General features: G+C 58.4%; 4 protein-coding genes across 10 annotated transcripts in view; 1 reads left to right on the top strand and 3 right to left on the bottom strand.

Moving 5' to 3' along the window:
- Slc25a23 (solute carrier family 25 (mitochondrial carrier; phosphate carrier), member 23) overlaps positions 1–6,835 on the bottom strand; it is a gene marked incomplete in the record, with an annotated part of 16,256 nt that extends 9,421 nt beyond the window's left edge. Inside the window, 8 exon segments of the mRNA XM_013505307.1 lie at positions 741–908; positions 2,396–2,503; positions 2,679–2,831; positions 2,916–3,074; positions 4,202–4,313; positions 4,685–4,772; positions 5,355–5,484; positions 6,480–6,835. Coding sequence (XP_013360761.1) covers positions 741–908; positions 2,396–2,503; positions 2,679–2,831; positions 2,916–3,074; positions 4,202–4,313; positions 4,685–4,772; positions 5,355–5,484; positions 6,480–6,635 — 1,074 coding nt within the window.
- A 2,754-nt stretch (positions 6,836–9,589) lies between these two features.
- Crb3 (crumbs family member 3) lies at positions 9,590–13,130 on the top strand (the record flags this gene model as incomplete). The annotated part of the gene is given in 4 exon segments (XM_013505306.1): positions 9,590–9,768; positions 10,495–10,568; positions 12,357–12,500; positions 12,842–13,130. Coding segments are annotated over 4 exon segments (372 nt in total). The 3' UTR covers positions 12,914–13,130.
- Positions 13,131–13,469: 339 nt separating this feature from the next.
- On the bottom strand, positions 13,470–22,448 carry Dennd1c (DENN/MADD domain containing 1C). Of its 7 annotated transcripts, none has more exons than XM_013505302.1 (23): positions 22,307–22,448; positions 21,315–21,379; positions 21,198–21,241; positions 21,011–21,060; positions 20,451–20,570; positions 20,296–20,365; positions 20,076–20,156; positions 19,928–19,993; positions 19,786–19,839; positions 19,562–19,693; positions 18,552–18,652; positions 18,415–18,460; positions 18,226–18,327; positions 18,017–18,142; positions 17,005–17,109; positions 16,047–16,137; positions 15,921–15,961; positions 15,659–15,730; positions 14,976–15,020; positions 14,793–14,900; positions 14,584–14,651; positions 14,233–14,440; positions 13,470–14,148 (listed from the first exon to the last, which is right to left on the bottom strand). In XM_013505302.1, the coding sequence occupies exons 1-23, from the start codon at positions 22,321–22,323 to the stop codon at positions 13,525–13,527; spliced, it is 2,436 nt and encodes an 811-aa protein (XP_013360756.1). In that variant the 5' UTR covers positions 22,324–22,448; the 3' UTR covers positions 13,470–13,524. The 7 variants fall into 7 exon arrangements, with proteins under 7 accessions (XP_013360756.1, XP_005405768.1, XP_005405767.1 ...); XM_005405711.2 differs by having other exon boundaries at positions 19,562–19,672; XM_005405710.2 differs by having other exon boundaries at positions 13,470–14,440.
- Positions 22,449–23,133: 685 nt separating this feature from the next.
- Tubb4a (tubulin, beta 4A class IVa) lies at positions 23,134–27,678 on the bottom strand. The gene is made up of 3 exons (XM_005405712.2): positions 27,567–27,678; positions 27,337–27,447; positions 23,134–24,791 (listed from the first exon to the last, which is right to left on the bottom strand). Exons 2-3 carry the CDS (start codon positions 27,395–27,397, stop codon positions 23,734–23,736), a joined length of 1,119 nt encoding a protein of 372 aa, XP_005405769.1. The 5' UTR covers positions 27,398–27,447; positions 27,567–27,678; the 3' UTR covers positions 23,134–23,733.
- Between the last annotated feature and the right edge of the window lie 251 nt (positions 27,679–27,929).

The following is a 27,929-nucleotide window of genomic DNA, read 5'->3' as shown; positions in this document are numbered from 1 at the left end:
ATAGCGAGACCCTGTCTGAAAAAGACCAAAAACAAAAACAAAATAAAAAAATAAAAAAGCGTTGGGGATGTAGCTCAGTGACACGGCCCTGAGTTCAATCTCCAGAACCCAAAAAAGGGCGGGGGCAGGAATCCAACGTAAAATAAAGTATGGGGTCCTTTGTTCAGACACTGGTAAGATGACGGGGAGGGCCTGCTGAGGCCGCCCGGAGGGGTGTAAGCGGAGGGTGCACTCTTAGAAGAGAAAGTGGAAGCCCCTCGGCTCCTGCCTCTGCCGACAAAGGCCCGGAGATACTCAGCGTGGCTCTGGGTCTGGAGGGACAGAGGTGCTTGAATGGGCCTGAAGAGTTTGGGGACCAGGGCGGAGGCTGCGTCTGCTACTTCTCTGGGAAAAGTGGGCGTCTCTGGGGCGCATCTGCCTGCTGTCATGGCCCTTAGGAGCTCCAGGGTCCCCAACTTCCGGTGACCGGAGACAGCTGAGCTGCCAATCAAAGCTTTTTTTTTTTTTTTGGATACCGGAACTCAGGACCTTGCGTGCCAATCAAAGCTTCCTGCAACAGGAAGTGGGGGAGTCCGACACCTGAGGGGTCCCCGGGACTCCAAGGCCTACTGCGATGCTCGCCCTATGATTCCCCTCCCTGGCTACAGGAGTTCCGCTGAGCCAGCCCCGGGGGAAGGAGGGGTGTCTCCGAGGGCCGGCCCCGGAGGGGACAGGGAGGGCAGGGCAGGCTGCTCACTGACCTCGTAGACGGCCAGGTCGATGCCCGCGTAGGGGATGATGCCCAGCACGTTGGGCAGGTAGCCGCGGTAGAAGGCGCGGGGCCCCTCCCGCTCCAGAATCCGCCGCGCGCAGTCCAGCAGCCCCGTGTACTGGCCGGTCCGCCGCAGGGTCAGCCGCGTCTTCAGCACCTGGAAGAAGCCAGTGACCCCTGCAGAACTTGCTCAGCCCGAACACCACATCTCGGAGTGACGATACCTAGAAATGGGTACTCCTAGAAGCAGATACCCTGAGAAGAACTGAATGAAACAAAAATTATAATTAGATCCCAGCATTCTGGGAGGTCGAGGCAGGAAGATCACAAACTCTAGACTAGTCTGGGCAATTTATCAAATTAACATGACCCTATCTCAAAATTAAAGATAAAAAGAGCTGGTGGCAGGGGGCGCTGGGGATGTGGCTCAGTGGTAGAGTTCTTGCCTTGTATGCACAAGGTCCTGGGTTCCATTCCCAGCACCACCAAAAATAAAAAAAATAAAAATAAACAAGAGCTGGGGATGTAGCTCAGTGCAGAGGCCTGGGGTTCAGTCCCCAGTACCCCAAAGCAAAAACATTTATGTACTTGACAATTTTCTGCTTCCCCCTAATCTATTTGAAATGGTTATGCCTACTAGAGAAGCCTGTGGCAACCCTCCAATACCTTGTTCCCTTCTTCCTTGATAATAGCAAGATAATTTTCAGCAGCCACACAGCCATTAGAAATACAGTCTACCTCTCCTGGTCTCCCTAGGTGTATGGCCATGTTACTAACTCCTAGCTAATGAAACAGAAGGAAAGGAAAGAGGTATGTATGACTTTCTTTTGTGGTTTCTTTTTGGCTGGAACGTGGGAGGTGATGAACAGAGTGCAAGCAGCCACACTGGACCATGAGGTTGGTGCCATTCACCAAGATGGTGGGACAGCAAATGGACAGAAGGAGCCTGGGTCTCTAATACTCTGGGTCCACCCCCGGCCTGACTTGCTCATCTCAAGACTGACTGACTTTCTTTTTTCTTTCTTTTTTTTCTTCCTTTTTTCCTTCCTTTCTTTTTTCTTCTTTCTTTTCTTCCTCCTTCCCTCCCTCCTTCCCTCCCTTCCTTCCTTCCTTTCTCTCTTTCATTTTGTCTTTTTTTGAGACAGGGTTTCACTATGGAGTTCATGCTGGCCTTAAACTCACTTTGCAGCCCAGGCTGGCCTCAAACTCACAGCAGTCCTCCTGCCTCAGCCTCCTGAGTGTTGGGATTATAGGCATGCACCACCAGGCCCAGCTTTAAGGCTTCATTTATAGTTAGAGTTTTCTGTCACTTTTAGAATCCTAGTGATATACCTCATAACCTGAGATGTAAAATGATTTTTTGTGAAATGAGTGTCTAGAAACCGTAACCTCTGGGAACAACATTCTATCCCTAGAAGAAACACATCCGGAAATGGCTGGTTGCTATGACTACTACCCAAGGGGTTCTGACCAAGGTCATGGTTCCCAAAAGTTACTGCTCAGACTGCAGCAGCCAGTTCAAATTGTAGCTCCCGGACAGGCTAGACGGGAAGGGCACTGCTTCCATGGGCTGTGGCCCTGAATCAGGGAGAGCCAAGGCAAGGAGGACCGGAAGTTATGGCTGTCTCCCCGACACCTCCTCACCTCCATGGGGTAGATGACGGTCTGGGCCGTGGCACCGGCCAAGGAGCCAGCCACAAAGCGTTCCTGCACGTGTAGGGTGTCCTGCTGTCCCCGGATGGCCCGCTTGATCTGAGGGAGGAGATGGAGCTGGGTGGGGCTTGGGGAGGAGGCTCCACGCGCCCCATTTACTGGCTGCCCCACAACCAGCCCGCTGTGGGCACTGTGGGCGAGAGCAGCCCCGGCACACCCCCACCTCCAGCCGACCCCGAAGTCCCCGAGCCTAGGCCGGGCCCTGCGCCCTCACCTGCTCGTAGGCCATGAACTTGATGGCCGACTCAGGCGCGATCTTGAGCACGTTGATGCCGTTGCCCCGCCACAGGGAGAGGACGCCCCCCTCCCGGACCATGCTCCGCAGGCCGCCCAGGATGTTGAGCCGGTTGGTCTTTGAGGCATGGACCTGGGTGGGGAGACAAGGGGGCCTTGGAATCCCGTCCTAGATTCCAGACCTGGGGGACAAGCCGGGGCCCCCAGCGTCCCTCACCTGCATGAAGACCTTGAGGCGGTCCAGAGGAGCTGTGCCCGTGCGGGACACAGCGCCGGCCACCGCGCCGGCCACCAGCTGCTTCCACCACATACCCGTCAGCTTCTCCTGCTTCGAGAACTCGTCTGGCACCGTCAGGCATTCACCGATGTCCAGGACCTGAGGACAGGCAGGGCCTGGGGCTGTCACGCCCTGCAGGGGTCCTCAGCGGACAGTCTCCTCCACGAATCCCAGGACACCTCAAAGAGTCCACAGGGAATCTTGCTGGAGAGGCCAGGAGATCCTTCTGGGATCCCACGAATGCCACCAAAACATCCACCCCAGTGGTCTCTATGTAATGTAAGACTTTAAGATTCCTCCACCAAATCCCACTGAAGGACCCCCATATCCCACCTAAAACCACCACATCTGGGGCTGGGGATTAAGCTCAGTGGCACAGCACCTGCCTGGCAAGTGCAAGGTCGTGAGTTCGATCCCTGGTACTGGAAAAAAAACCAAAAAACAAAACAACAACAAAAAAACCCCACATCCCACCAAAGGACCTGTCAAATCCTACCAAAGGACCCACCCATTCTCACCAATGGATCCTACCCAAGCATCTCCCTCTAGAGCTTAGTAAATCCCACTCAAGGGTCTCCCTTATAAGGATTCCAGAAGATCCCTCCTGAGCCACACCAGCTCCTGTGAGCAACCTCCCACCTAGGGACCCCAGCAGATCCCTCCCGAGGCCTCTCAAGATCTCCCAGTGAACTCTTCCTCCCCAGTTCAGAATTCCCAATAAGGTCCCCCTACAAGATAGAAGTCTCTGGGTCTCCTGAGAGAAGCTTGTTAGATCCCAGGGGTGGATCCTCTTTAGACACCAGCACATCTTGGTGAGTCTTGGGAAGTTGGCATTGAGAACAACCACCCCCACTTCCGATAGATCCCTTGGAGCCTAAAAAGCCAGTGGCTTCCTGGCTCTTCTATCCAGGAGTAGATCCTTTACGGACGGGCACACAGCGTGGCAGAAAGGGAGATGTGTGTGGTGTGGGACCGGAAGCCCATCTGGCGAGCTCTCTCCTACACCCTCTGTCCCCACAAGCTGTCCCCAGACGTCCCCTAGTAAGACTGATGGGCCCCCCCAGACAGTGGAGATGTCCTGGATGGGTCCCCAGGCTCCTGAACCCCCTGTGCAGGAAGAGAGAGACAGCTCCGGTCCTCAGCGGCTCCCGTCTGCACAGTAGAGGCACAGCCTTCCCAGCTGAGCAGGAGGAGAGGGCCCTGCTGCCGGGCCTCAGGCCGCTCACCGTGGAATGCTTCCAGAAGTACAGCACATCCTCCACGTTCTCCAGCGAGTGCAGCAGGAAGTGGTCACGCCATTCCTGCCAGTCGATGGTCATCGTGCCGTCACGGTCCATGCTGGGGGCAGGGTTGAGACAAGCTCAGTGCCTCAGGCTGGGTGAGGTGCTGTGCGGTCTGCAGGTCTGGGGCGCACTGAGGGACAGAGAGCTATCCACATCGCTCATACTGCTCTAATCCCATTCCCTAGGTCGCCCTGTTCCGATTCCTCACTCCCAGCTATCAGGGAACCCTGTTACCTTCGTCTTACAGTGACGGGAAACTGAGGCTCAGAATGGTTAAAAACAACTGGCTCAAAATGTGTCTCACTCCAGAGACCAGCCTCTCAGCTCCACCTTCCCTGGACCTGGTTCGGTGGCTCAGAAGATGGTGGTGCCTGAGGGGCCCTGGGGGCCCGAGTTACCTGCAGTTCTGCACCTTTAGCTGCTTACCTTTGTAGAATCTTCTCCACCTGCTCCAGTGAGATGGAAATACCCAGAGCTCGGAAACTCTGCTGGATCTCAGAGACATCGATATGACCTGGAAAGCGGGTCAGAGGTGGGGAAGGGTGTGAGTGGAGGGTTCCGGGAGACCCCAGTACTAAATATCGCTGCCGCTTGAAATGGACAGGATCTAGCAAGACCAGGAGAAACCCAGGGCAAGGTTGTAGGGGGTGCAGTGAGGTCCCTGATGCACTGGGTCAGAGAGGTGGAACAAGGTACTACTGAAGAGTCTTCTATGAATGGAGGAATGAAGGAATAAATGAATGAATGAATGCATGGGGGTCCTTATGTCACAAGGTATTACAATGAAACATTTAGAGCCCAGAAGTTCCTAGGGGGTGGGTGTCTCTGTCCCCGAGGGAACCCAGAAGCATTATGGGAGAATCTTTGTTGCCCAGCAAAATCTAAGGGCAACAATAGGGGTCTTGCTTCAGAAGGGAAAAGGAAGTGGGCTGGGCTGGCTGGGACTCGAACCACCTCGATGGGGGTGAGGAGAGCTCCTAAAATAGCTCGTGAGTCATCAGAAGCAGCAGCCCTCCCCCTCCTCGCTGCTCGGAGGCTTCCTGCCAGTTCTAACCCCATCCACCCGAGGCTGATCCCCACCTGCAGCCAGGCTTACCGTCCTGGTTGCGGTCAAGGCTGTGGAACATGAGCAGCAGGCGCTGTTCCCGCTCCTGCAGGTAGCGCGAGAATTCCTCCAGGTCTAGGCCGCCACTTGCATCGGCTTCTCCCTCCGCGGGCGAGCGATCCTGGCAGAGGGGAAGGGGACAGAGTAGGCTTCAGGAGGCTGTGCCCTATCCGGAAGGGGCACAACAAGAGCCCTACACTTCAGGAACCCAGGGCCCCTAGCAATTCCAGCAAGTGGGCAGGGGACATCGCTCCCTTCTCCTTTCAGCTCCTGCCCAGCAAGATGCCCAAGCCCACCACGGCAATGTGGGGTGTGTGTGGCCGCTGCCCAGTTTTCCTGGCGAGCAAACTGAGGCTCTGCAAAGGTCAAGTAACTAGTTCAAGGTCACAGAGCTGGGAAATGGTAACCTTCGATCACTGTCTCCAAAGCCGATTCTCCCAGCTGTCACTTACAAAAGCCTGTCCCCATGGCCATCCTTTAGAGGAGCCAGCTGTGGGCAGTGTGGGGCTGGGAGGCCAGCGGCCTCCACATTCCCTATCTGGAAAGTGGGAGTTGGGGCTGAAGTTCTCAGGGTGCTGTGAGCAGATTCAGGGGCTATGGGCACGAAGGATCGGCAAAATGGGGTGACTGAAACGCAACTGACAGGTGCACCCCCGGCTCAGGGCGGCCTCAGAGCTGATGGAGTCCCAGCCGGCACACAGCCTGGGGCAAGGAGCCATGCCAGGAAGCCATGCTTGCAAGCAGGGGCTGGGCAGCGGGTGCCCAAAGGAGATGGGGAGGGTGTGTCCTCTGGGGGTGGGGGCAGGACATGTCTTGGGCCGTGCAGAGTCCACGGGAGAGCATGTCCGGGACAGGGGGTGGGAAAGCCCTTGCTCTGTCCCGTGGCAGACATGGCCCACCTCCAGGGTACCCGTGTGGGCAGCCAGCCTGCAGGCCCGGGCCCTTGGCCACCTGCCTTTCGATCCCGCTAGGCCAGACCCGAGTGGGCAGGGGGAAGGGAACGGAGACAGAGGTCCTGGAGTCCAGCCACAGGTAGTCCCTGGAGGTTCCAGCCGCTCTGTCCAGGGGACCCGGGAGCGGGTGCACAAGGAAGGGGGTCCCCAGCAGCGAGGGTACCTGCTGGGCGCCGCGATCTGGGTCGCCCCCACCCATCCTGGCCAGTCCCTGGCGCAACTCGTGCACGTCCACGCGGCCATCCTTGTTACGGTCCAGCTCCTCGAAAAGGCGACCCCAGCGCTGGCGCCGCTCCGCGTCGCTCGAGCCCCCCCGCATGGTGCCTGCCTGGGAAGCGTGGGGGGGAGGGGGAGGCCCGGCAGCGGCAGCCTCAGCGGGGGCTTTGGGGCTCCCCCTCCCCCCCGGGGCCCCGCAGGGCCAGCTCCGAGGCCAAGGAAGCCGGTGCTTCTTTACCGCACCGCCCGGCTCAGGCACTGGCTGGAAGGGATGAGTGCTGGCCGTCGCCGCCCGCGCCAGAACTTGAGTCTCCTCCCCCCCCGCGTTGGGGAGAGGCGGAGGGGGCGAGGGCGGAGCTAGGGGTGTGGGGAGGGATCTTTTAGGATGCTCCGGGAGTGCACGGTCGAGGAGCACCAGGGAAAGAGCATAGCAAGCTCAGTAGCTTCGTTCTGGTTTCAAACTTCCATCCTTGCTCGCCTCAGTTTACTCATTCCCCTGTCTTTAAGGGGAGGAGGGAAGGAGACGTCAGGGATTGGGTTTCATAATCCCTTTACCGCTTGACCTCCTTCTCCTACTAATCCTCTTCAGGAACTAAAGTTCTCGCTTTTCCCAGACGAACGCAAGAACCCTGAGCCGACTAAATCCTTCATCTGCCCGTCCGCGCGGACAGATTCTCCACTCGGTGACAGAAACTCAGGATCAAGAGTCTGCGCTCCCTGTCTGTCGTTTCAGCCCTCCCGCGCCCCTCCTTTCTCAGTCTCACTCGGGCTGGGAAACACAAAATCAACTCGCGGCGCAACTGCAGAGTCGATTTCCTATTGGCCAGAGCCTGAGCTGCGCCCGCCCGTCCCTCCCCCCCCCCCCCCCCGTGGACCTCCCTGGTGACCCAGGGCAGCCTCAGGTCCTGGCGCCTCAAGGCCCTTCAGGCGGTTTTAAAGGGGCCGCGGCTGGCCTCGGGCGCCCGGCAATCTGCTCCTAGCCTGGGGGATTTCTGTGTTCAGCGCGCCCCTGGGGAAGAGGAGCGGTGGCCTTGCCCTGGAGGCGGAGTCCCAGCCCTACGCTCTTGCTGCACCTGCCAAAGTCCCTCCCTGTACTTTGGGAAGCCGTTTCATAAATCGCCGTTAGGGGGAGGGGCGCCCACTTGACAGCGAATAATAATAATATTAATAATAGTAGTAGCAAACATTGCTTCCTGCCCTGCACTTGCCAGACCATTTATTCACCTCCCGCACTGTCCTCGCCTGCCCCTATAAGGTAGGGGATACTAGCGTTTCTACTTTATAGACGAGGAGCTATTAAATTTCCCAGTCCTCACTCCCAGAAAAGCAGCGATTTTTTGTTTTGTTTTGATTTGTTTTGTTTTAAGACAAGGTCTTGCTATGTAGCCCAGGCTGGCCTTGAACCCACAGCAAGGGTCCTCCTGCCTCAGCCTCCCCAGGGCTTGGATTACAGGCGCGCAATACCACACCTGGCTTAAAGCGGGGAATTAAACACATCTTGGATCCTTAACCATCACTTTATACTCTGGAATGCACTCATCACCCTTTGTTCGTCTCTACTTGAGATTCCCTGGGACTGGATCGTGTGCCTGTCACCCTTTATCCAAAAATGCAGCCGTCAGGGCTCATTTGGTTCCAGCCCGGCCGCTGTCCGGCCAGGTGTTTGTGAACAGGTCGGTCCCAAGGAAACCTCTGACAGCCAACAGATGTTTTATTCACAGGTGCCCCGCTCAGGTGCCCTACAACATGGGGGCAGGTACGTGCCTGACGGTGGGGCTCAGTACACGGGACCGTCTGTCCTGCCGATTGTCCCACAGTTGTGCCTTAGTGTGTGGAGCGCCTCCCGCACGTGCGGTTCGGGTTTCCCTTGATTTGAGTTCAGTTCTTTGCTGGATGCGGTGCTGCACGCATGTAATGTCAGTATTCCTCCGGGAGGCTGAGCTGGAGGATGGATGTAAGTTCTCGACCAGCCTGGGCTACATAGCGAGAGCCTATTTCATTAAAAAATAAAAATAAAAAAAGAACTGGGTTGTAGACAGGTGCTGTTTATCCACGGCTGTATCTTTTACCTCCCAGGGATGTTGTCAAGCGGGTGTCCTGTACCCAGGAACGTGTTACACAGGTACCGCATGTCCCAGTCAAGTGTACATCCATGGGGTCCCATGCGGGTGTATTTAGATGCAGGTATTTCTCGAAACAGGCATTCCCTTCACATTTCCATACAAGAATTCCCTCATTCAAGTAGCGTATATTTCACAGGTGAGCCAAGCAGTTTCGGTTCCAGAAAATAGGTGTGGTCCAACACAGGAGCGCCTCCTTCTGTAACTGAGGTGTCTCCCACACCTTGTGATTTCATTCAGCTATGCCCCGTATGGAGGTGATTCAGTGCCGGTGTCTCCCTAAGGGTTCTTACCTGGGAACATCAGCAGGTATCGTCTACGGAGGTGTTTATTTCATTAGGAGCTCCCAGGCCTCACTCACCGGCGTCTACGTGCCCTGTGTATCTCCACACCTGTGCGACCCTACAGATGTGCGGTACAGGTGCGAAGTCCGTGCACCTGCGCGCGTCCTCCCCCTCGCCGCCCCTCCCCATACGCAATTGGCTTTCCGGGCAGGTGCGCCGGCGGCGCGGCCCCGCCCCTCCGGGCCCCGCCCCTCCAGGCTCAGGTGCACAAGCCGGAAGTGCGCTCCCCTCCCAGGTAAGTGACTAAACTTTCCGGGTCACGTGAGCGGGCGGGGCCGGGGGTCGGAGGGAGCGGCAGGCGGGACGGACCCTGGAGCTCGAGCGAGGGTCCGGGACAGCGAGCCGGTGAGAGGTCGGGGACGCCCTGGCCAGGTAAGGCGGAAGGACGCGCGGACCGGCCCGCCCCACCCCCTTGCCCGTCCCTTTTCCCAGCCCTGGAACGCGCTCGCTCGGGAGTTAATCTTTAATCTCTGACCCTCGGCGGCGAAGGCGGGGCGGCCCGGGTGTCCTGGAGCGCGGCGCCTGCCCCGCCAGCCTGCGCCCGGGTCGTCCCCAACGCCGCGCTCCGGCCTCTCTCCCCCGCCCGTGCCCAGGTGCCGGGCCGCAGCTACCCCCGGCCCAGGATGCGGTGGTAGAGGCGGCGCGCTCTGGAAGCCGGGTCCCTGGCGTCACCAACACAACTCCCAGCCCATGGCGACCCCGGGCCTGGGGCTGCTCCTGGCGCTTGGCCTGGTGCTGCTGCCCGCCCGCCGGGACCGAGCCTGGGGGCAAGGTAGGTCCTGGCCCGGGGCCCTCGGGGAGGGGTGCGCTGGATTCCCGGGCTCAGAGGCGCTGGGTACCTGGGGCACCCGGAGGGTGCAGAGCTGGGCGATGGGCGTGGGGGCGCTGGGGAGAGGCTGGGGCTTTTAGTTTCTGGCTCCTTCGGGACAGGGCGGGTTGGGCTAGAACTCCAGCGCTCTGGGGGGGGAGGTGGACATTGTGGGCTGGGGGAGGGGACCCAGGTGTCCCTGAGGCCCTGTAGTTGAGAGCTGTGGGCAGGAAGGGACTGGGGAGGAAGGCTGCCCGGAGCCCTGAGTGCGGGTTGACTCTGCTGGCCATAGGTGTGGGCCCAGCGGGCTCCTCGGCCCTGTTGCATTAGGGGGCCCTGGGGGGAGGTGTGAGTCAGGTACTCCCGGGAAAGGCAGGGCCTGCCCAGGTCCTGAGGGCCGAGGGCCAGCGTGGCAGCAGTGTGTGTGTTGGGTGGTGGCTTCCGGACACCATCTATCCTAACAGCCCCCTACTTGCACAAACAACTGTGGGCTCCTTACTCCCTGCTGGGCCCTGCAGGGGGGCGCTGGAGTGGCAGAAGAGCAGGCAGTGGGGGTGGGGTCGGCTCCCTGTAGCCAGGATCTCTGTTCCCAGGGGAGACTTGGAAGGGCCAAGCTGGGCCCTCTCGGGTGGGTGGAGATGGGCCCGGAAGGGGAGGTTGGACGGGGACTGAGTCACCCTCTCTACCCAGACCCTGCACCCACCTCTGATGGCAACAGCAGCACCAGCAGCACCATGCCTGACCTCAGCTCCGATGGGGGCCTGGTGAGTTGGGATATGCGTGGGAAGAGGGGAGCGGGGCTGTTCTGGGATCCCATAAGCAGCAGGTAGAGGGGACTGGGCCCCTCCGGGTGAGCAAGACAGGGTGGCATTGGACAACTCCAAGTGGGAGAGACTAGAAGGCCAGTGGGACAGCGGGGGACCTAAAGGCTCAGAGTAAGGGTGCTAAGAGCTCCGAGGAGGCGGGATGGAAAGGCCAGGTGCGACTGAAAATGTGCTTATGGTCATGGCGGCGCACACCTGTCATCCGGCGTTCTGGAGGCTGAGGCAGGATGATAGCCATGAGTTGGAGGCCAGCCTCACTAATGGTGAGACCCTGTCCAGAAAAGGAAAAAAGAACGTATGGTTGTGTGTTTAAGTAAAGTGAAAGAAATTCGTTATAGTAAAACATTCATCGCTGTGAATTCCCCACAAAATACTGCTTCTCACTTTGGTTTTTATTTTTGTTTTTGTTTTTTTTTTTTTGTCTTTTTGAGACAGGGTCTTGCTATGTAGGTCACGCTGGCCTTGAGCTCACTTTGTAGCCCAGGCTGGTCCTGAACTTGCAATGATCCTCCTGCCTCAGCCTCCTGAGTGCTGGGATTACAGGCGTGCGCCACCACACCTGGCTCCCTCCTTTTTTTTGTAGTTGAAGGTTTCAATATCTTCTTTTCTTTTTTCCAATCAGATTTTACTGGTACATTTTAGATATATATAATGATCATATTCATCATAGAGAATTTGTATCTGTCCATAATATAACTTGATTCTTTTTTTTCCCCATTCCCCTCACCTCCCTTCAATCCCTTCTCCCCTCCCCACTTATAAAAGCTTTGTTTCCATGTTTTCCCTTCTTTTCTCATTTTTTAAAACTTTTCCCATCTTTCCTTACCCCCTACTCCCACCCTTGGTCCCCTCCCCATTTGAACATTTTCTTCCTATTGCACAATACCTATTGTACACGTTGGTCCTTATGTACACTTTGGCTACCGTGTCTTCATGAACCTTTCCATTAGATGGCACTCAGCAGCTGCATTCACTGTATTTCTGATCGCACCTCCTGAGGCTCTCAAAAAATAGGGCCTTTAGAAGTGCTTCAGAAAGTGGCAAGAACAATGGGGATAGATGTGTTCAAAAGGAGAGGGAGGGGCTGGGGATTTAGCTCAGCGGCACAGTGCCTGCCTGGCAAGTGCAAGGTCCTGAGTTTGATTCCTGGTACTGGAAAAAAACCAAAAACAAAAAAAACAAAAGGAGAGGGATATTTTGAGGGGGATTCATGCCAGTGTGTCTTTTAGTATCTTTACGTATTTATTTATTTATTTGTTGGTTTTTTGAGACAGGGTCTCACTATTGGTTCAGGCTGGCCTTGAACTCACTATGTAGCCCAGGCTGGCCTTGAACTCATGGTGATCCTCCTGCCTCAGCCTCCTGCGGGCTAGGATTATAGGCGTGTGCCACCACTCCTGACTGTATTTACAATTTCACAATTTTAACATTCACTGTATTTTTGAATCACTCTTTGTACCTGGTGGGTGTCCCCTATGCCAATGCTATGGAGCCTAGAGCTGCAGGCATGGTGAGGGCAGGGGATGTGGCAGGTGTGTAGGTCGGGGGGAGTCTTGAGGGGGTCCCAGAAAAGTGAATGAGGATCCAAGCACCCCCAGGTATGGGGCAGATCACTGGAAGCGGCAGGTGTGCTGAGGGGCTGGGGGAGGAGCCCAGGTGCAGAGCAGGGGGGGCGGGCAGATGGGACCCTGGGGCCCAGGTGGTCACACCTGCTTCCTCTGCCCGCAGTCTCCAGCGGGCCTTACTGCTATCATCGTGGTCTTCTCCATCCTGGGTGCCCTGCTCCTGATTGTGGGGCTGGTGCTCCTGGTACGGAAACTTCGGGAGAAGCGGCAAACAGAGGGCACCTACCGGCCCAGCGTTGAGGAGCAGGTGGGTGCCCGTGCGCCTCCACCCCCCAACCTCAAGTTGCCCCCCGAAGAGCGGCTCATCTGATTGCTGGGGCCACAGCCACTGCCACCGCAAAGGACAGCCCAGTGCACCCTGGCCCCCAGCAGCTGCCACCGAGACGCCAGCCTCTGACAGCTCAGGAGGACGTGGGGGACGCGGGGGCGCCGGGCTCTGCGGCATGCTGCCTCTGCTTGACTCTGCATGCAGCCAGGCGCTCGGGGCTGCGGGCCCACCTCCCCGCTTGTTGCACCCATCACCTTGGCGCTGCTGTGTGCTGCTCCTCTGCCTCTGCAGGCCCAACAGCCCCCTGTCCTTTCTTTCAGTTCTCCCACGCAGCCGAGGCCCAGGCCCCCCAGGACTCCAAGGAGACGGTTCGGGGCTGCCTACCCATCTAGGTCCCCTTTCCTTCATCCACCTCCCTTCCTTGCTGTGTGACCTTGGGGGAAGGCAGTGCCCTCTCTGGGCAATCAGATTCATCCAGTGCTTAAGAATAGAAGGGAAGAAGGTGCTTAAAGACTTTGCCTCTGAGGGCAAGGGAGGGCTGGGCTGTTCAATTTTTATATATTTATATAACATTGGTAGTGAGCTGTAATAAAGTTTTTTGTTTTTTTTTTTGAGCTGGTGGGAACATTAGCCTAGATGGATGACATGGAAACAGAGGTGAAATGTAAGGTTGCAAGAATCCTAGGAGACTGGGTTGGGGGGACTCCCAGGGGGAGGACTTTCAGATTCACCTAGGAGGGCCGGGGATATAGCTCAGTGGCACGAGCGCCTGCTTGGCAAGCGCAAGGTCCTGAGTTTGATTTCTGGTACCCGCCCCCCCGCAAAAAAAAAATAGATTCACCTAGGAGCGTCTACTGGTCCAGAGGCTTCTCTTGGAGGAAGGGTGGTAGATGGGGTGGGGTTCTGAGCAGAGAGAGGCCCCTGAGAGAAACAGTAGGAAAAACCAGCTTTAGGCTCTGTATGGTTTTATTAGGGACTGGGGTTTCTTCCAGACGCCTGATCTTTAACTCTCAAAACACTTCTTTAGATCAGCGACTCGGGGCCGCCTTCCAGCCGGGGGCTCTCGCCAGCTGCTGGTGGGGGAAGCAGGGGGATCAGGGGCTCCCTGCTCCTCGGGTAGTTGGAACTGAACATGCTGTAGCAGGACCTGGGGAAGCTGGGCTCCGGGGTTCTCTGGAGAACTGGGGTCTGGGGGAGAATCAAGCGAATGGGATGTCCAGGTAGTGTCGGAGGTGGGTTTTGTGGGGATCGGAAGTTGGACGCTTTCTGGAGGGCTGGGCTGGGTGGGCACTGCCGAGAGCCTGGAGCCTGGGTGGTGCTGGGCTCTGGGACCCTCGGCCACCTTGTGGGGAGGGCCAGCCAGAAGGTTCACGGGCTCAGGAGCAGGAGAGGATTTGGGGCCCCCTTTGGTGCTCAGGTCTGCAGTGGCTGTGGAAGACTCGGACGGAAGCATGGCTCCTTGGTTGGCCTCGGGGGACAGCTGAGGACTGGTGTTCTGGGGGGAGCTTGTGGCGTCCAGAGGCGGGCTGATTTGCAGGGACGGCAAGTCCGCAGGCAGGGAGAGGGGCTGGAGCTCTGGTGCCGTCTCGTCCTCTGGTTGCCAGCTGGTTCTTCCGGGTCTGTTGGGCTGCGTGGAGCAGGGGCGGTGATGGGAAGGTAGCTGGCGGTTAGGATGAGCGGGTGGGGGAGGCTTGGCTGTGGGGGCTCTCACCAGGCTGAAGCAGGTGTCCAGGTCACCTTGGTGACAGCAGTCTAAGCTCTGGCTGGGCCGCAGGCTGCTTGCACTCTTGGTCTCTACGCTTAGACTGTCCAGAATCTCGCTCAGCAAATCCAGTTCCTCCCCGGAACCCAAAAAGCTGCTGTCCAGGGTTTCCTCTGGCCACAGGCCGTGGGCATCCTCAGGGCTCCCAGGGGGTGACCTGCGTCCGGTGGACAGCCCAGGTGTCCATTTCTTTGCCTGCGGCCCCCGTGCCCCTGCCCTGGCTGGCCTGCTCTGGAGTCTGGGGACCCTCTGTATTAATGCTGGCTGTGCCTTCCAACACCAGCCCCCACCCAGACTCACCTCTCTCCTGGGGACTCAGAAGTTTGCTCTTTCAGCCTGAGCCTCCTGCTGGGGCGCAGGGGCCGGTTCTGCAAAAGAGGAGGTGCAGAGTCAGGGGGCTGGGGCTTTCTGGAGGAGGGTGAGTTTGAAGTGGGGGGAGTGAGAAGAGAGTGCAGATGTTGCTGGTGACCATTTGCACTGTGTGCATGGCGGGGGGGGGGGTACCTTACCTGTCCGAAGTGTGGGGTGATAGGCAGGCGCTGCTGCAGGCGCTCTGAGCGGCTAGTGCGGGCCGGGGCCCTCAGGGAGCCCACCCTGTGCATGCCGGAGTCCCCGTCCTAGGAAGAGGATGCCGGAGCGGTGGACCACACCCTACTCCCCGTGGAGGCGCTGGCCACTGAAACGCGACTTACCTTGTACACCAGTAAGCTCTGCATGCCCTTCAAGCCGCTCTTGGCCTGCAAAAGAGCCACGGGAGGGTGAGACTGAGGGCGACTGGACACTGGGCACTCGAGATCAGCCCTCTGTCCCCGAGGGAGGACGCCACGCTGTGCCAGCTGTCCATCCCTGTGTGTCCCCAACACATTCACTCCTCCGCAGCTGCCCCCTAAGAAGTCATGCAAACTTTTGGCCCTCTGACTAGCATGAAAGTGTTCCTGGGAGAAATAACCTCTGTGGGAAACAGGGACTGGCACGGTGGCCTTGGAAACTTGTGTCACCTGCCTCAAAGTCAAGTGAAGAATAAAATCAAAGAGACAATTTTGAGCTGCGAAACTTGGTCCCAGGAAACGTTCAGGATTGGGAGAAAATGCCAAGCACGGGCGCTGGGACGCAGTACCAGGAAGGACAAAAGATATTCCCCCGTGAAACTTGGTTGTCAGTGTGAAATGGGTGAGATGATTGTGATAAAAACGAATACAGTAAATGGAAAATAAAAGCGGGGAGAATGTTTAATGGTTTAATTGCTGGTTCAGTTCTGAGAGAAATGTATGCATTTACTGGAATCAAAATGCCCTGTTTCTGTGAAGCGGAGAAGTGTCCATGTGCTCTCTCCCATCCCCCGGGGGAGTGCCCACCCAGCCCAGCCCAGCCTCACCGAGCGGTACATGTTCTTGACAGCTGGCTGGGTTTTGGCTTTGACCGAATGCAGGAGGGCACCACCACCTTTCTGGGAAAGAAAGATGCCAATGGAGAGGCGGGGTCCCTGGAGTCACCAGGGCTGGGCCCCAGACCCTGACCCTCACTCTAGGCTGTGTGCTGCTGGACAGACCCGTGTCCTTCTCTGGGTCTCAGTTGCCTCTTTAAATGAATGCAACGGAAACTAAACCACAGAAGGAGGGATGGATTAGTGTCGTTACCTTGAGGTTGTCAGCCCAGAGCTGATAGGAGCGGAGGGTGCCTGGGGTGAGGGAAGAGCGTGGTGGTCACTGACGCAGGCCGGGGCTGGGGTGCTGGTGGGGACCCCAGCCAGGACCCAGGCTCACCTGTGGAGGCCCCACAGCAGGTGATTTCCTGCTCGAATTCATCTGAGAAGCCCTCCCCTGCGTTGAACTTCTCCAGCCGAGCTTCAATGAACTGGGGTGAGGGAGAGGGTCAGACAAGTCTCAAAGCCAGGGCTGTGTCCCCCCATTCACCCCAAGAACCCCAGATGTGGATCCCTGCCTTGGTACCAGAAACCTAATTCTTCCAGCTCCCAAATCAGGACTGGTCCCCAGGGAGCAGACCACACCCCTCCAGATGACCCACCCTCTCTCAATGAGCTGGGAATACTGCACCCCCATCTTTACAAACCCTAGAACCAAGCCCCACCCTGAAGGACCCTAGAGTCCAGCCCCACTCCACCCATTCCTAGGACCTAGGGGGACCTCCCCTCTACCTGAAAAGGAGTCCCCACTCAGGACCTGAACTCTGGAATCCTGCACAGATCCTCACCCCAGGAGGATCCCTGCTTAGGGACCCAGTAATTTGGGCCCAAACTCCTCCAGGGGCTTAAAAATGTGTCTTGACCCTCAGGAGCCCAGGAGCCCAGCGGCTCTCAGGTTTTTTATTTTTTTTGTCTTTTTGAGACAGGGTCTCACTATGCAGTTCAGGCTGGCCTTGAGCTCACTTTGTAGCCCAGGCTGTCCTCGAACTTGCAACGATCCTCCTGCCTCAGCCTCCCGAGTGCTGGGATTACAGCTGTGTGCCACCACGCCTGGCAGCTCTCAGCTTTTGGAATGCGGAATTTAGTGCTGCCTCTCTCGCTTGGGGGCCCTGGAGTGGGGGGATCCTGCTGGAGAGGATTCATTTCTACCCTAACACCCCCGAAATCTGTTGTAGCCTTGCCTATGAGACTCAGGAGTCTGCCCCAGCCCTGCCCTGCCCCCAGGGACCTAATCATCCACTCTGACAGTGCCCCCAGGAGTCCAGTGGTCCACCTCTGTCCCTTAGCCATCTGCGAACCTGTTTGAACAACTGCAGGTGCACAGCCCGCCGGTGGAAGGCCTGCAGGGGTGCCCCAGGCTTCTGAGCCAAGAAGGCTTCCTCACTGAAGGTCACCGGCTGGCCCTAGAAGAAGGGCCCACATCATCAGAGCCCCTGCAGCTGTCCTGCCCTCAGCCTCCTCCCTCCTTCTACCCTATAACCTATGTAGCCGACATACTTGGGGCATTGTCTGCGTACCTGACCCTGTGCAGGCCTTGTGGGCCTCTGGGAGGGCTTGAATTTTTACCTAAGGGAGCTGGGATTCCTGGGAAGACAGAGCAGGGATGTGACAGGTAGCCTCTGGCCTCTGGGTGGACCATAGACTGTGGGGGTAAGGACAGGAGCCTGCTTCGTGGGGGTAGGTGGGGGAGTGGACACATACTGATTGTATCCTAAAAGGAGAGCTGACAAGAATGCTAGATGTGCAGGTGATACTCCAGTTTTCGTTTGTTTGAGGCAGGGCCTTACTATGTATTTCAGGCTAGCCTTGAACTTACTATGTTGCCCAGGCTGGCCTCAAACTTGTGGCAACCCGACCCTCCTGCCTCAGCCTTCCCAGTGCTGGGATGACAGGCGCGCACCACCACGCCAGCCTCCCCCAAAGTTCTTATGGAACAGTTGTAAAAAATGGGGGAGGCGGAACAGAGCTCGGAAGTGAGCAGATGCAGGTTCTGGTATCAGGATGCTTCCCCAAGCCTTAGTTTTCTCCTCTGTAAAATGGGGCTATAAAAGTATCCATCTTAGAATATGCTGAGCATTGAACAGAAATAGTGAAACCTATATCAGTGGAATGCTTATTATATGCTTGGCACTAATCCACGTGCCTGTGGTACACTGCCTTTTGGATGGGTACTAGTGGAATCCCATTTTACAGACGAGCAACCAGAGGTGATAGTAAGCCCTTCACAAACACTAGGCATCTTCCACATTGTGACTCCTTCCCAGAGCCACGACAGCAATCTCTCCCCCGGCACCTGTCCCCGCTGCTCACTTGGCTGTAGACGAGTGCGTCGCGATACCCCCCGAAGAGCAGGGCCTGAGCTTTGAGGAAGAGACGAGACACCCCTTCTCCCGGAATTAGCGCGACCTTCCTGAGCCGCAGCCTCAGCAAGGACACCTGGGGAAGAAGCGGGAGTCCCTCGATGTGTGGGGCTTCCGTTCCCGGAGCGCGAGGAGGGCGGTCGTGGAGGAGGCACTCACCACGTCTGGAGGCAGCGCCCGCACGTCGTCGAAGGGCGTCTCCAAGGTATTAGTGTCCACGTTCAGCACCACGACATCCTCCAGGGCTTTGTCGCGTACCCTCTGCGGGGGAGGTGAGGAGGGCGACAGCTACTCAGAGCCCAGGTAGGGGAGGACATCTGGGGATACCGGGGCGGGGCTGCCGCTTACCTCCGCAAGGCTCGCGTGCACTCCGATGAGGTAGGGCATGGGCGCGCTGCGGACAGAGGGTGGGGTCACGCCTGTCCCCCCAACCCTCAGGCCTCTTCCTAGCTAGGCCTGGCCCTCCTCAGCCCCCCACTCCTCACCAGCAGTAATCCAGCAAGTGTGGGGGCAGCGTGGGGATCAGCACGTGCTCCCAGCGCATGGGGTACAGGAGGGCGCAGGACGCGTGGACGCAGGACGTCAGCTGGAGACCAATCGGGTCGTGGAGTCAAGGGCCCTGCCTGAGCAGGCAGCTCAGACGTCCCCAGGCTCCGGTCCTCTCTACCTCAGCGGACACCGGGGTAATGTGTAAGGGCAGACCTCTAACAACCCGGTGAGCAGGCTAATTACAGTCAGCCTTCGGTATCTGGGGGTGGGGTGGGGGTTCCGTATGCGCGGATTTGACTAACTTCAGATCAGAAATATTCAGAAAAATTTTACATATGTATATGCATGCCTGTCATCACAGCACTCTGGGAGGCTGAAGCAGAAGGACTGCAAGTTCCAGCCCAGCCTGGACAACTTGACAATTTAGGGACATCCTGTGTCAAAAATTAAAAAACAGCTGGGGATGGAGCTCAGTGAGGAGGTCCTGGGTTCTATCCACATCGTACTGAACATAGACAGAATTTTTCTTGCCACTGACCCTAAAGGTGCACCATAACAACTATTTATATAGCCTTTACATTGTATGAGTATTGTAAGTCACTTAGAAATGGTATTTTCCCTCGTTGCGGTGCTGAGGATAGAGCTAAGATTCAGCCTACCCTCGTCGCATCCCTAAGGGTCAAGCCACGACTCTACCTCACTAACCCCATCCCTAAAAATGAAAGATTAGAATCGTCCGCTGACCACGCCCTACGGGGGCGGAGTTATTGTTGCCACCGCCCACATTTGACCTAGGGGTGGGGCTACAGTGTGGTGCTCGCGTATCGCGCCGTCCAGGGGGCGGAGCCAGGCCTGCTCTTGCGCGCAGTGGGCGGTGCCTGCCTGCAGCGCTCCCGAAGGGGAGGGGCTACGACACCGATCCCTGGAGCCAGAACTTTGCTCTCAGCCCTCCCTGGGAATCAGCCCCGCATTCTTCCCCTCCCCTGCCCGGCTGGCCCCTGCTCACGGTGCTGAGCTTGCTGGCCGTGAGCAGGACCCGTCTCTCTGCCAGCAGCGCGGCGAACAGGCCCACGAGGTTCTCATCCGTCACCGCCACCACCAGCTCCGTGAGGTTTCTCTGCTCGGAGAGGGGTGCGCGCTGGGCACGGGCGGACGCCGCGATCTTGCAGCCCCCTCGGGGTTCAGGGACTCGTCCCTGCTCCCCGAGTTCCCTCCCTCGGCCCCACTCACATTCTCTGGAATGGATGGCAGGCAGCCGGAGTCAGGAGCCACAAAGCAGGGAAGCTGCGGGGGACGTTGGCGAGGGGGACTCGGTCAGCCCGGGGCTTGGCCCCGTGGCGCGCAACCACCCAGGGTCCCCGAGCCTGCTCACCAGCCGGCTCTTCTCGGGCGCAGGCGGCGGGGCTCCGTGCCCGCTGGAGATGGCCACGCCGCTGCCCTGGGAGACAAGGAAAACTGTGTGGTCGTCAGGGTCGGGGGCAGCGCCTCACCCTCTGCCTGGGGGTTGGGGGGCTAGTCACCAGCTCCAGCCTCGGTGTGGCCTGGGGTCCGGGCGGAGCCTGCTGCCGCAGGTTTAGGAGCAGTTCCTCGGCCTCCGAGACCTGGGCGGGGCGGGGAGTCTAAGTTAGAAGGCGGCCTCCAGCCTCTGAGGGCTTTGGCTCAGGCTGGGCGGCCGGGGAGGCTCCGAGGGACTGAGGTCTGGGTGGGAGCTGCGGGGGCCGACGCGGCAGCTGGTCTCACTTGGTCCTGGGCCAGCAGGTCCCCCACGGTGTTCAGCAGCTTGTAGAACACCTCAAACCACGGCAGGTGGCTGTGGAGAGAGGAGTCAGGCTCCAGAAGTCCCTGGAGACCTCAGTCCTTCCCGCCACGCCGTCCCAGAGCCCCCTGGGCCACACCTGAGGATGCAGAGGCAACTCCTGGCGCCGGCTCGCAGGCGGCAGAAACCAAATCTGCGGTTGCCAACCAGGTCCGTGAGGGCGAAGGTGAAGTGCTGCACGGCGGGGCTGGGGGGCTCCCTGCGGGTGGGAAAGGCGCTCAGGGAGATCTGGTGCTTGGGCCCCGACTCCCTCCAAGGGCGCTCCTGGTGCTGCGCCCACTGGGCAGGGCCTTGGCTGCATAGGCCCTAGTTCTTCTGGTCATTTAGTAGCTGATTCTATCGTTCATAGCTTTCTGCAGGGAGGGGTCTGGAGTAGTCAGAGGCTTTGGGGCCCCGGGTCCTTGGGGGTCAGAATCTCAGTGCCTGTGGTTCTTGGGCCATAGATTCCTGTGTCCGAGTCCCTGGGAGCCCCAAGTCCCTGATTCTGTGGGTCCCTATGCGTATAGGTCCTTCCCTCGGTGTCAGGGTCCCGGATTGTCTGGGTCCCTTTTCCTTCAGGTCCCTGGGTGTATGGTCCTCTGATTCAAGATTCTGGGTATTTAATCCTTAGAGTTTTTCCGTGTCTGTCCCCTTCCATACCTTTCCACGTCAAAAGGGAAGCAGAACTTGGGCACCATCTGCATGGCTTCCTGGAGGTGGAGAGGAGCACGGACTGTCACTCGGTCAGACCCCATCCCCAGGCTCTGGGCCAAAGCACAGACTGCCTCCTGCCCCCAGGATCCGGCCCCCGGCCTGGCCCTGAAGGAGTAAGGGGCCTCCTGAATACCTGGTCCCTGAAGTCTGGGGGGAACTGACGCAGGATGAGAGGATCTATGGAGAAGAGACGCTTCTAAATTCCGGGCATTGAGCCCACTGCACCGCCCCTCCCAGTGCCCCCACTTACCCTCCTGTAGGGAGGCGGGCCGGGCAGCCTCGAAGAACCAGTCAAACGCCGCGGTGGGACCCCCTCTGTGGGATGGAAGGGGCGTCAGTGGTCCCGGACTTGCTTCTATGTATGTGGGAATGTACCTGCCACTCAGCACAAGTGTGTGATTGTGCATATGTGTGTGAGCAGGTGTGCTGCTGTGTGCACGGCCCCAGGAGTTTGTGGTGGTGTGTGACTGTGCAAGGCTGTATGTGCAACAGAGTTGCTTGTGCATAGCATGAGTGCAACCATCTGTGTCTGCGTGCTTGACTTGTGTGAGCATGCAGTTGTGTGTGTGTGTGTGTGTGTGATTCTGTCTGGTGTCTGCCTGAAAGGATGACTGACTGTCCCATGGATCTGTGGGGCAGAGCGGTAAGCGTGGGTGACTGGGTATGCAGGTAAATTGCATCACATCTGCCTGTTCTCCCTGGGCTGTGTCTCTGGGTAAGTGTGTGAGGACGCTGTGGCTTGCCTGTGTGTCTGTGTGATATTTCAGTCGCACACCCCACAGCCTCGTGGCTGACTCTACATTTCTACCTGGAGAAAGGAGGCCAGGATGTCCTGCTACTAACTGCCAGCCCTGCAGCCCCTGCCTTCCTCCCTGCCCCCTCACATCTCACAAGAGGATGCTGAGACTTGGGGTCAAGGAAACCCCAAGAGGCACATGCTCAGAGGGGCGCAGACACTCCCAGAGTCACAGACTGAATCCCTGAGCTGGAGCAGGACAGAGAGAGAAAGGGAGAGAAAGAGACAGAGACAGACAGACCGACTGACCAAGGCCGGCCTGAACAGGCCCCAGAGTGGAATGCACAGGGCAGGCTGGCTGAGGTCCTGCCCTGACCCCTGCCACCTGCCCCTGTGGGTCGCGGTAGCTCCCAGGCCTGCCCTGGGAATCCCTGTCCCTGGCTCCTCTTGTCCCCAGCCCTGCCTGGGAATCTTGGTCCATGGATGAGGGAGGGGGTGGCTCTTACTCAGCTCTCGTTCCCATGGTCCCTGCAGGGCTGGCCCGGCTTGGCTGGGCGCTCTCCGGGGGTCCTGGGGGCCCGTGCTTGCTACGACTGGGCCCCGGGCCGTCTCAGCTTCCTGTGTGGCTGACAGAGGAAGTTTGACAAGAGTGACGTCCCCGTCCCCGGACGGAGGCCCCAGCCCCCACTCGCAGCGAGAAACCCAGGCGATCTTGCTTCCTGGCCTTGCCTGGGGTGGGTGGGCAAGAGGTAGGAGGGCTCCGGGGCCAGATCTCCGGGTCCATCCTGTCACGCTGGGCCATGTCTGGTCCCCGCAGTCACACTCGCGCCTGCGGCTCCCTTCCTTTCTTAGCAGCAGGTGGGGAGTCAGTGGGCCTCAGATGCTTCCCCTTCCTTTCCCTCTGGTTCTGCCTCTTGTGCACCAGGCTGCGCTACACGACCCCCGTGGGAGCTGGCCCAGGGAGAGGACACGCAGGAACCAGGGACAGGGACAGGGACAGGGGGACGGTCAGAACCCAGGCACAAGGAGGAAGCAGTGGCACACCCCTGTCATCCCAGCACTCTGGAAGGCTGAGGCAGGTGGGTCACAAGTTTGAGCCCAGCCTGGGCAACTTGGCAAGACCTTGTCTCAAAAAAATGAAAAAAGGGCTGGGCATGTAGCTCAGTGCAAAGACCCTGGGTTCAGTCTCTAGCACTGCTACAGACAGACAGTACACACACACACACACACACACACACTCATGCTCACAGCCAGGGAGGGGCTGTGCTCTTCAGCCTAACAGTCCAGGGCAGGGCCTGCCGCACCAGGAGGGGGCATGAACTCTGCAGAAACAGGCCAGGCGAACAATTCCTTTATTCATGAGGGCGAGGCAGGGGAGAGGATGGTGGGGTTCAACAGGGTGGGGACCCCTCTTTCCCAGGGCTCCAGGCCTTGATCTCTGCTTGGTCCAAAAGGTAGGAGGAGCTGAGGGGAGGAGGCCAGGCATGAAGCGGGGAGCAGGGAGGGTCAGAGGGGGCCCGGGGCTCATGGGGCTGAGGGCTCTGGAAGAGGGGTCAATAGTCACCCATGGCTTGCAGGTCTAGGGGTGTAGTAGAGATTTTTGGAGAGGTCAAAGGTGAAGAAGGGGTGGGGGGGGGAAAGAGGGCTTATTAAGTTAAAGATGGGCATTACAGGGCCACGAAGCACGGCTCAGGGGGATGCCAGAGTTGGAAGAGCTCCAGGGGCGTCAGAGACAGCGGGGTTCAGGGGTCACGGTGGGTCAGGGTCAGGGAGGCGGTGATCTAAAGGACTGTCAGGGGTGCGGGGAGGGGTGTTCCTGGGGTCCTAGGGTCAGAGCCGAGCCCAGCAGGGAGCAGACGGAAAGCGTCAGGACTGTGGGACAGGGAGGGTGTCTAGGGGTCAGGTTGGAAGCAGGTTGGAAGCAGCGCAGGTCCTAGGCCACCTCCTCCTCCGCCTCCTCCTCGAACTCGCCCTCCTCGGCCGTGGCGTCCTGGTACTGCTGGTACTCGGACACCAGGTCGTTCATGTTGCTCTCGGCCTCGGTGAACTCCATCTCGTCCATGCCCTCGCCCGTGTACCAGTGCAGGAAGGCCTTGCGGCGGAACATGGCGGTGAACTGCTCCGAGATGCGCTTGAACAGCTCCTGGATGGCCGTGCTGTTGCCGATGAAGGTGGCTGCCATCTTGAGGCCGCGCGGCGGGATGTCGCACACGGCCGTCTTCACGTTGTTGGGGATCCACTCCACGAAGTAGCTGCTGTTCTTGCTCTGCACGCTGAGCATCTGCTCGTCCACCTCCTTCATGGACATGCGGCCCCGGAACACGGCGGCCACCGTCAGGTAGCGGCCGTGGCGCGGGTCGCACGCGGCCATCATGTTCTTGGCGTCGAACATCTGCTGGGTGAGCTCGGGCACCGTCAGGGCGCGGTACTGCTGGCTGCCCCGGCTGGTGAGGGGCGCGAAGCCCGGCATGAAGAAGTGCAGGCGCGGGAAGGGCACCATGTTCACGGCCAGCTTGCGCAGGTCTGCGTTCAGCTGGCCCGGGAAGCGCAGGCAGGTGGTCACCCCGCTCATGGTGGCCGACACCAGGTGGTTGAGGTCGCCGTAGGTGGGGGTGGTCAGCTTGAGGGTGCGGAAGCAGATGTCGTACAGCGCCTCGTTGTCGATGCAGTAGGTCTCGTCAGTGTTCTCCACCAGCTGGTGCACGGACAGGGTGGCGTTGTAGGGCTCCACCACCGTGTCGGACACCTTGGGCGAGGGCACCACGCTGAAGGTGTTCATGATGCGGTCGGGGAACTCCTCGCGGATCTTGCTGATCAGCAGGGTGCCCATGCCCGAGCCGGTGCCGCCCCCCAGCGAGTGCGTGAGCTGGAAGCCCTGCAGGCAGTCGCAGCTCTCCGCCTCCTTGCGCACCACGTCCAGGACGGCGTCCACCAGCTCTGCGCCCTCTGTGTAGTGGCCCTTCGCCCAGTTGTTGCCAGCTCCAGACTGGCCTGCAGAGGGAAAGCGGGGACCACGTGAGTGCTGATGGGGAGCCCCCACCCTGCACAGGTCTGCTCAACCTGGAGGGCCCCTGAGGGTTAGCTAACAGTAGCAGTGGGGCATGGTGGTGCATAGTTGTTATCCTAGCACTTGGGAGGCTGAGGCAGGAAGATCGTTTCGAGACCAGCCTGGGCTACAAAGCAAGAACCAGTCTTAAAAAAAAAAGTACATATTATGGGGTACCACAAGATGTTCTGACAAGTGTGTACTTCGTGTAATATTTAGACTAGGTCAAACATATCTATCTTCTCATTCCTCATTTTTATGGTTAAAAGATTCAAAGTCCTTTCTTCTAGCTGTTTGAAACATGCAGCATATTACTGTTGTCTCTTGTTACCTAGTGTGTAATAGCATGTCCACTACTACTACTATAATAATAATCATCATCGTTATTATTATTCGCGGTGAGATAGAACGTGGTGCCTCCCACACGCTGAGCAAGAGCTCTGCCACGGAGCTACATTTCCAGCCCTACTATTACCGTGTTCCCTGCTTCCACCTGTGTCCCACCTTCGCCCAGCAGGCAGAACACGCCTAGGAAAACCTAAATCAAATCACGTACTTGAGTTCAAAATCATCACCCAATTCCTTTCCTGACTAATAGCCCAAGTCCTCCCTTCCGCTAGAGGGCGCTGTGAGCACCGAGTGCGGTCCCTCCCTCCTCTGCCCTCGGCCCTCTACCGCTCCCACTGCCCTGGGGCCAAAGCCCAAGTTGTCCCGCAGCCCGCAGGGTAGAGCGGCCCGTCCCCTGTCCCCCCTTCGCTCCCTCTGCTCCAGCCACACGGGCGTGCTTGTTCTAATGTCAGGCTCGGTCTTGCTCCAGGGCCTTTGCATGGACCGCGAGGCGGCCTGGAATTCTTCGGGCTCACATCCTCTCCTCGCAGAGCTCCTCCTTCGCTGCCTTCAAGTCTTTGCTAAAAGTCGCCCCTTCGTTAAAGCATCTCTGACAGTCCCCACCCCGACCTGTGGTGACCCTCCTCGCATTCCCGTGCCCTCACCTTGTTGTTTTTCTTGGCAGCACCCGTCTCTGCCCAATCTCCTTTTTCTTTCTCCAGTACTGGGGCTTGAACCCACAACCTTCGCACTGCGCCACACCCCCAGCCCTTTTTATGTTTGATTTTGAGTCGGCGTCTTGTTAAGTCACTAAGTTGCCTAACCTGGGCTCAAGTTGTGATCTTCCTGCCTCAGCCTCCCGGAGTGCTGGGATGAGAGGCGGGCACCACCACAGCCGGCCCTGAGTCCACACTTCCACCACAGCCCTCCCCGTGCTTCCTTCTCCGGGAGGCCACAGAAGCTGCTGTCCCACCTGGGGGCCACCATAGTCCCTCGACAGTGCCTCACACCCTCTGCCAATCTCACTGGGGCTTCTTCACAGCCGTGCCCACCTCATCTTTCAGGTCTCTGAGCAGATCAGAGAGGGGAAGTCACTTGACTGGAGAGCACAGCATATCCAGTCAGGCTCTGAACGGCCCTGCGTGCGTGGACAAGGGCTGCGGGGTGCTGGAGAGGGGAGAGAGGCCCTCAGAAGCACCCTTGCGTTTACGTGCTGAAAACGTGCCCGCCTCCTTCACCTGCTCTGTCCCCTCCGTGACCCCTGGCCAGACCAGGTCTGAGTCATCTTTCAGGTGGCAGATATCAATAGCGATAATGAAAATAATAGCACAGCAATGAATGCTTATTTACCTTTTCCCGGGAGCCAGTGACCATCCTTAATTTTTTTTTTTGTTGTTGTTGTTTGCTTTTTTGAGACAGCATCTCCCTACATAGTTCAGCTTGGACTTAAACTCACTATCTAGCCCAGGCTGGCTTTGAACTTGCAGTGATCCTCCTGCCTCAGCCTCCTGAGTGCTGAGATTATAGGTGTGTACCACCTCGCCTGGCAGGGCTCACTATTGGTTGGATTCATGAAGTGGCTGAGCTGGCATTTGCACCATACCAGTCTGGTGAATTAAGATGCTGCCTTCTGCAGTGGTTCACAACTGTAATCCCAGCACTCTGGGAGGCTGAGGCAGGAAGATGGCAAATTTGAGTGTGGCCTTGGCTACACTGTGAGGTGAGCTCAGGGTTGACTTGAACTACGTAGTAAGAGTCTGTCTCAAAAAACAAAATACAGAACAAAACATGCCATGTCTGAAAGCCTTCCCCGACCTGCCTGCTGTCTCCCGCCGGGCTCCCAGAGCGGCCTTTGTGTCCCCGTCGCTTTCCTGCGGTCATCACTGACTCTGGTGTTATGTGGAACACTTTCTTTTCTTTAATTTTTTCTAGTATTGGGGGTTGAGCCCAGCACCTTCCTGCTGAGCTCCATACCCAGCCCTTTTTATTATTTTTTTAAATTTTGAGACAGGGTCTTGCTAAGTCACTCAGTTGCCCAGGCTGGGCTGGAACTTGCAGTCCTCCTGCCTCGGCCTCCCACAGGGCTGGGATGACAGACACAGGTCAGCGGGCGCCTCCTTCCATTGAGGCGGCCCGTCTTCATGAGGCACCTGAAGCACTCACCAAATACGAAGTTGTCAGGCCGGAAGATCTGGCCGAAGGGGCCTGAGCGGACGGAGTCCATGGTGCCGGGCTCCAGGTCCACCAGCACCGCTCGGGGGACGTAATTCCCTCCTGCAGGGGAGCAGATGGAGGGCAGGTGGCGTGAGCGCAGGGAGCCGAGCAGGCGCCGAGCCTCCGGCCTCTCCCTGCCAACCCGCGCCCCCTCACCAGAAGGCTGCCCTGCGCCCTACCCGTGGCCTCGTTGTAGTAGACATTGATCCTCTCCAGCTGCAGGTCACTGTCCCCGTGGTACGTGCCGGTGGGGTCGATGCCGTGTTCGTCGCTGATCACCTCCCAGAACTACAGGCGCGAGGGTGGCGAGGGCAAGGTTGAGGAGGGGGCCGGCGGCCGGGCCCAGCTCCCCCTCCTCCCCCGGCGGCAGCCTGCTGCCAGCAAGGTGACGGGGACGGGAGAGATGGCAAGGGTGACACAACGAGAGGTGGAGGTGGGGTGAAGCAGTCGACAACCCGCGCGGCCGACCTGTGCCCGCGGCCGGGGGAGGGGCGCGGTCCTTTGTGCGCGCGGAGGGCACCGCGGGCCAGCTGTGCGGCCAG

This window comes from Chinchilla lanigera, unplaced genomic scaffold (genome assembly GCF_000276665.1).
Source record: "Chinchilla lanigera isolate Chin_1 unplaced genomic scaffold, ChiLan1.0 scaffold00094, whole genome shotgun sequence".
Lineage (NCBI taxonomy): Eukaryota > Metazoa > Chordata > Mammalia > Rodentia > Chinchillidae > Chinchilla > Chinchilla lanigera.
The sequence above is the reverse complement of the archived record's forward strand: the minus strand, read 5'-3'. Positions and strand labels throughout refer to the sequence as shown.

What these genes read in the sequence shown, in the direction of transcription:
- Tubb4a (XM_005405712.2), bottom strand. Translation starts at nt 27,397, where the DNA reads ATGGACTCCGTCCGCTCAGGCCCCTTCGGCCAGATCTTCCGGCCTGAC. An exon ending in GCCTGACAACTTCGTATTTG is followed by an intron (nt 24,792 to 27,336) that starts GTGAGTGCTTCA and finishes TTCCCTCTGCAG; the next exon opens with GCCAGTCTGGAGCTGGCAAC.
- Dennd1c (XM_005405710.2), bottom strand. An exon ending in CGGCCAGCAAGCTCAGCACC is followed by an intron (nt 18,653 to 19,561) that starts GTGAGCAGGGGC and finishes ATTGGTCTCCAG; the next exon opens with CTGACGTCCTGCGTCCACGC. An exon ending in GGGCGCTGCCTCCAGACGTG is followed by an intron (nt 18,143 to 18,225) that starts GTGAGTGCCTCC and finishes CTTCTTCCCCAG; the next exon opens with GTGTCCTTGCTGAGGCTGCG.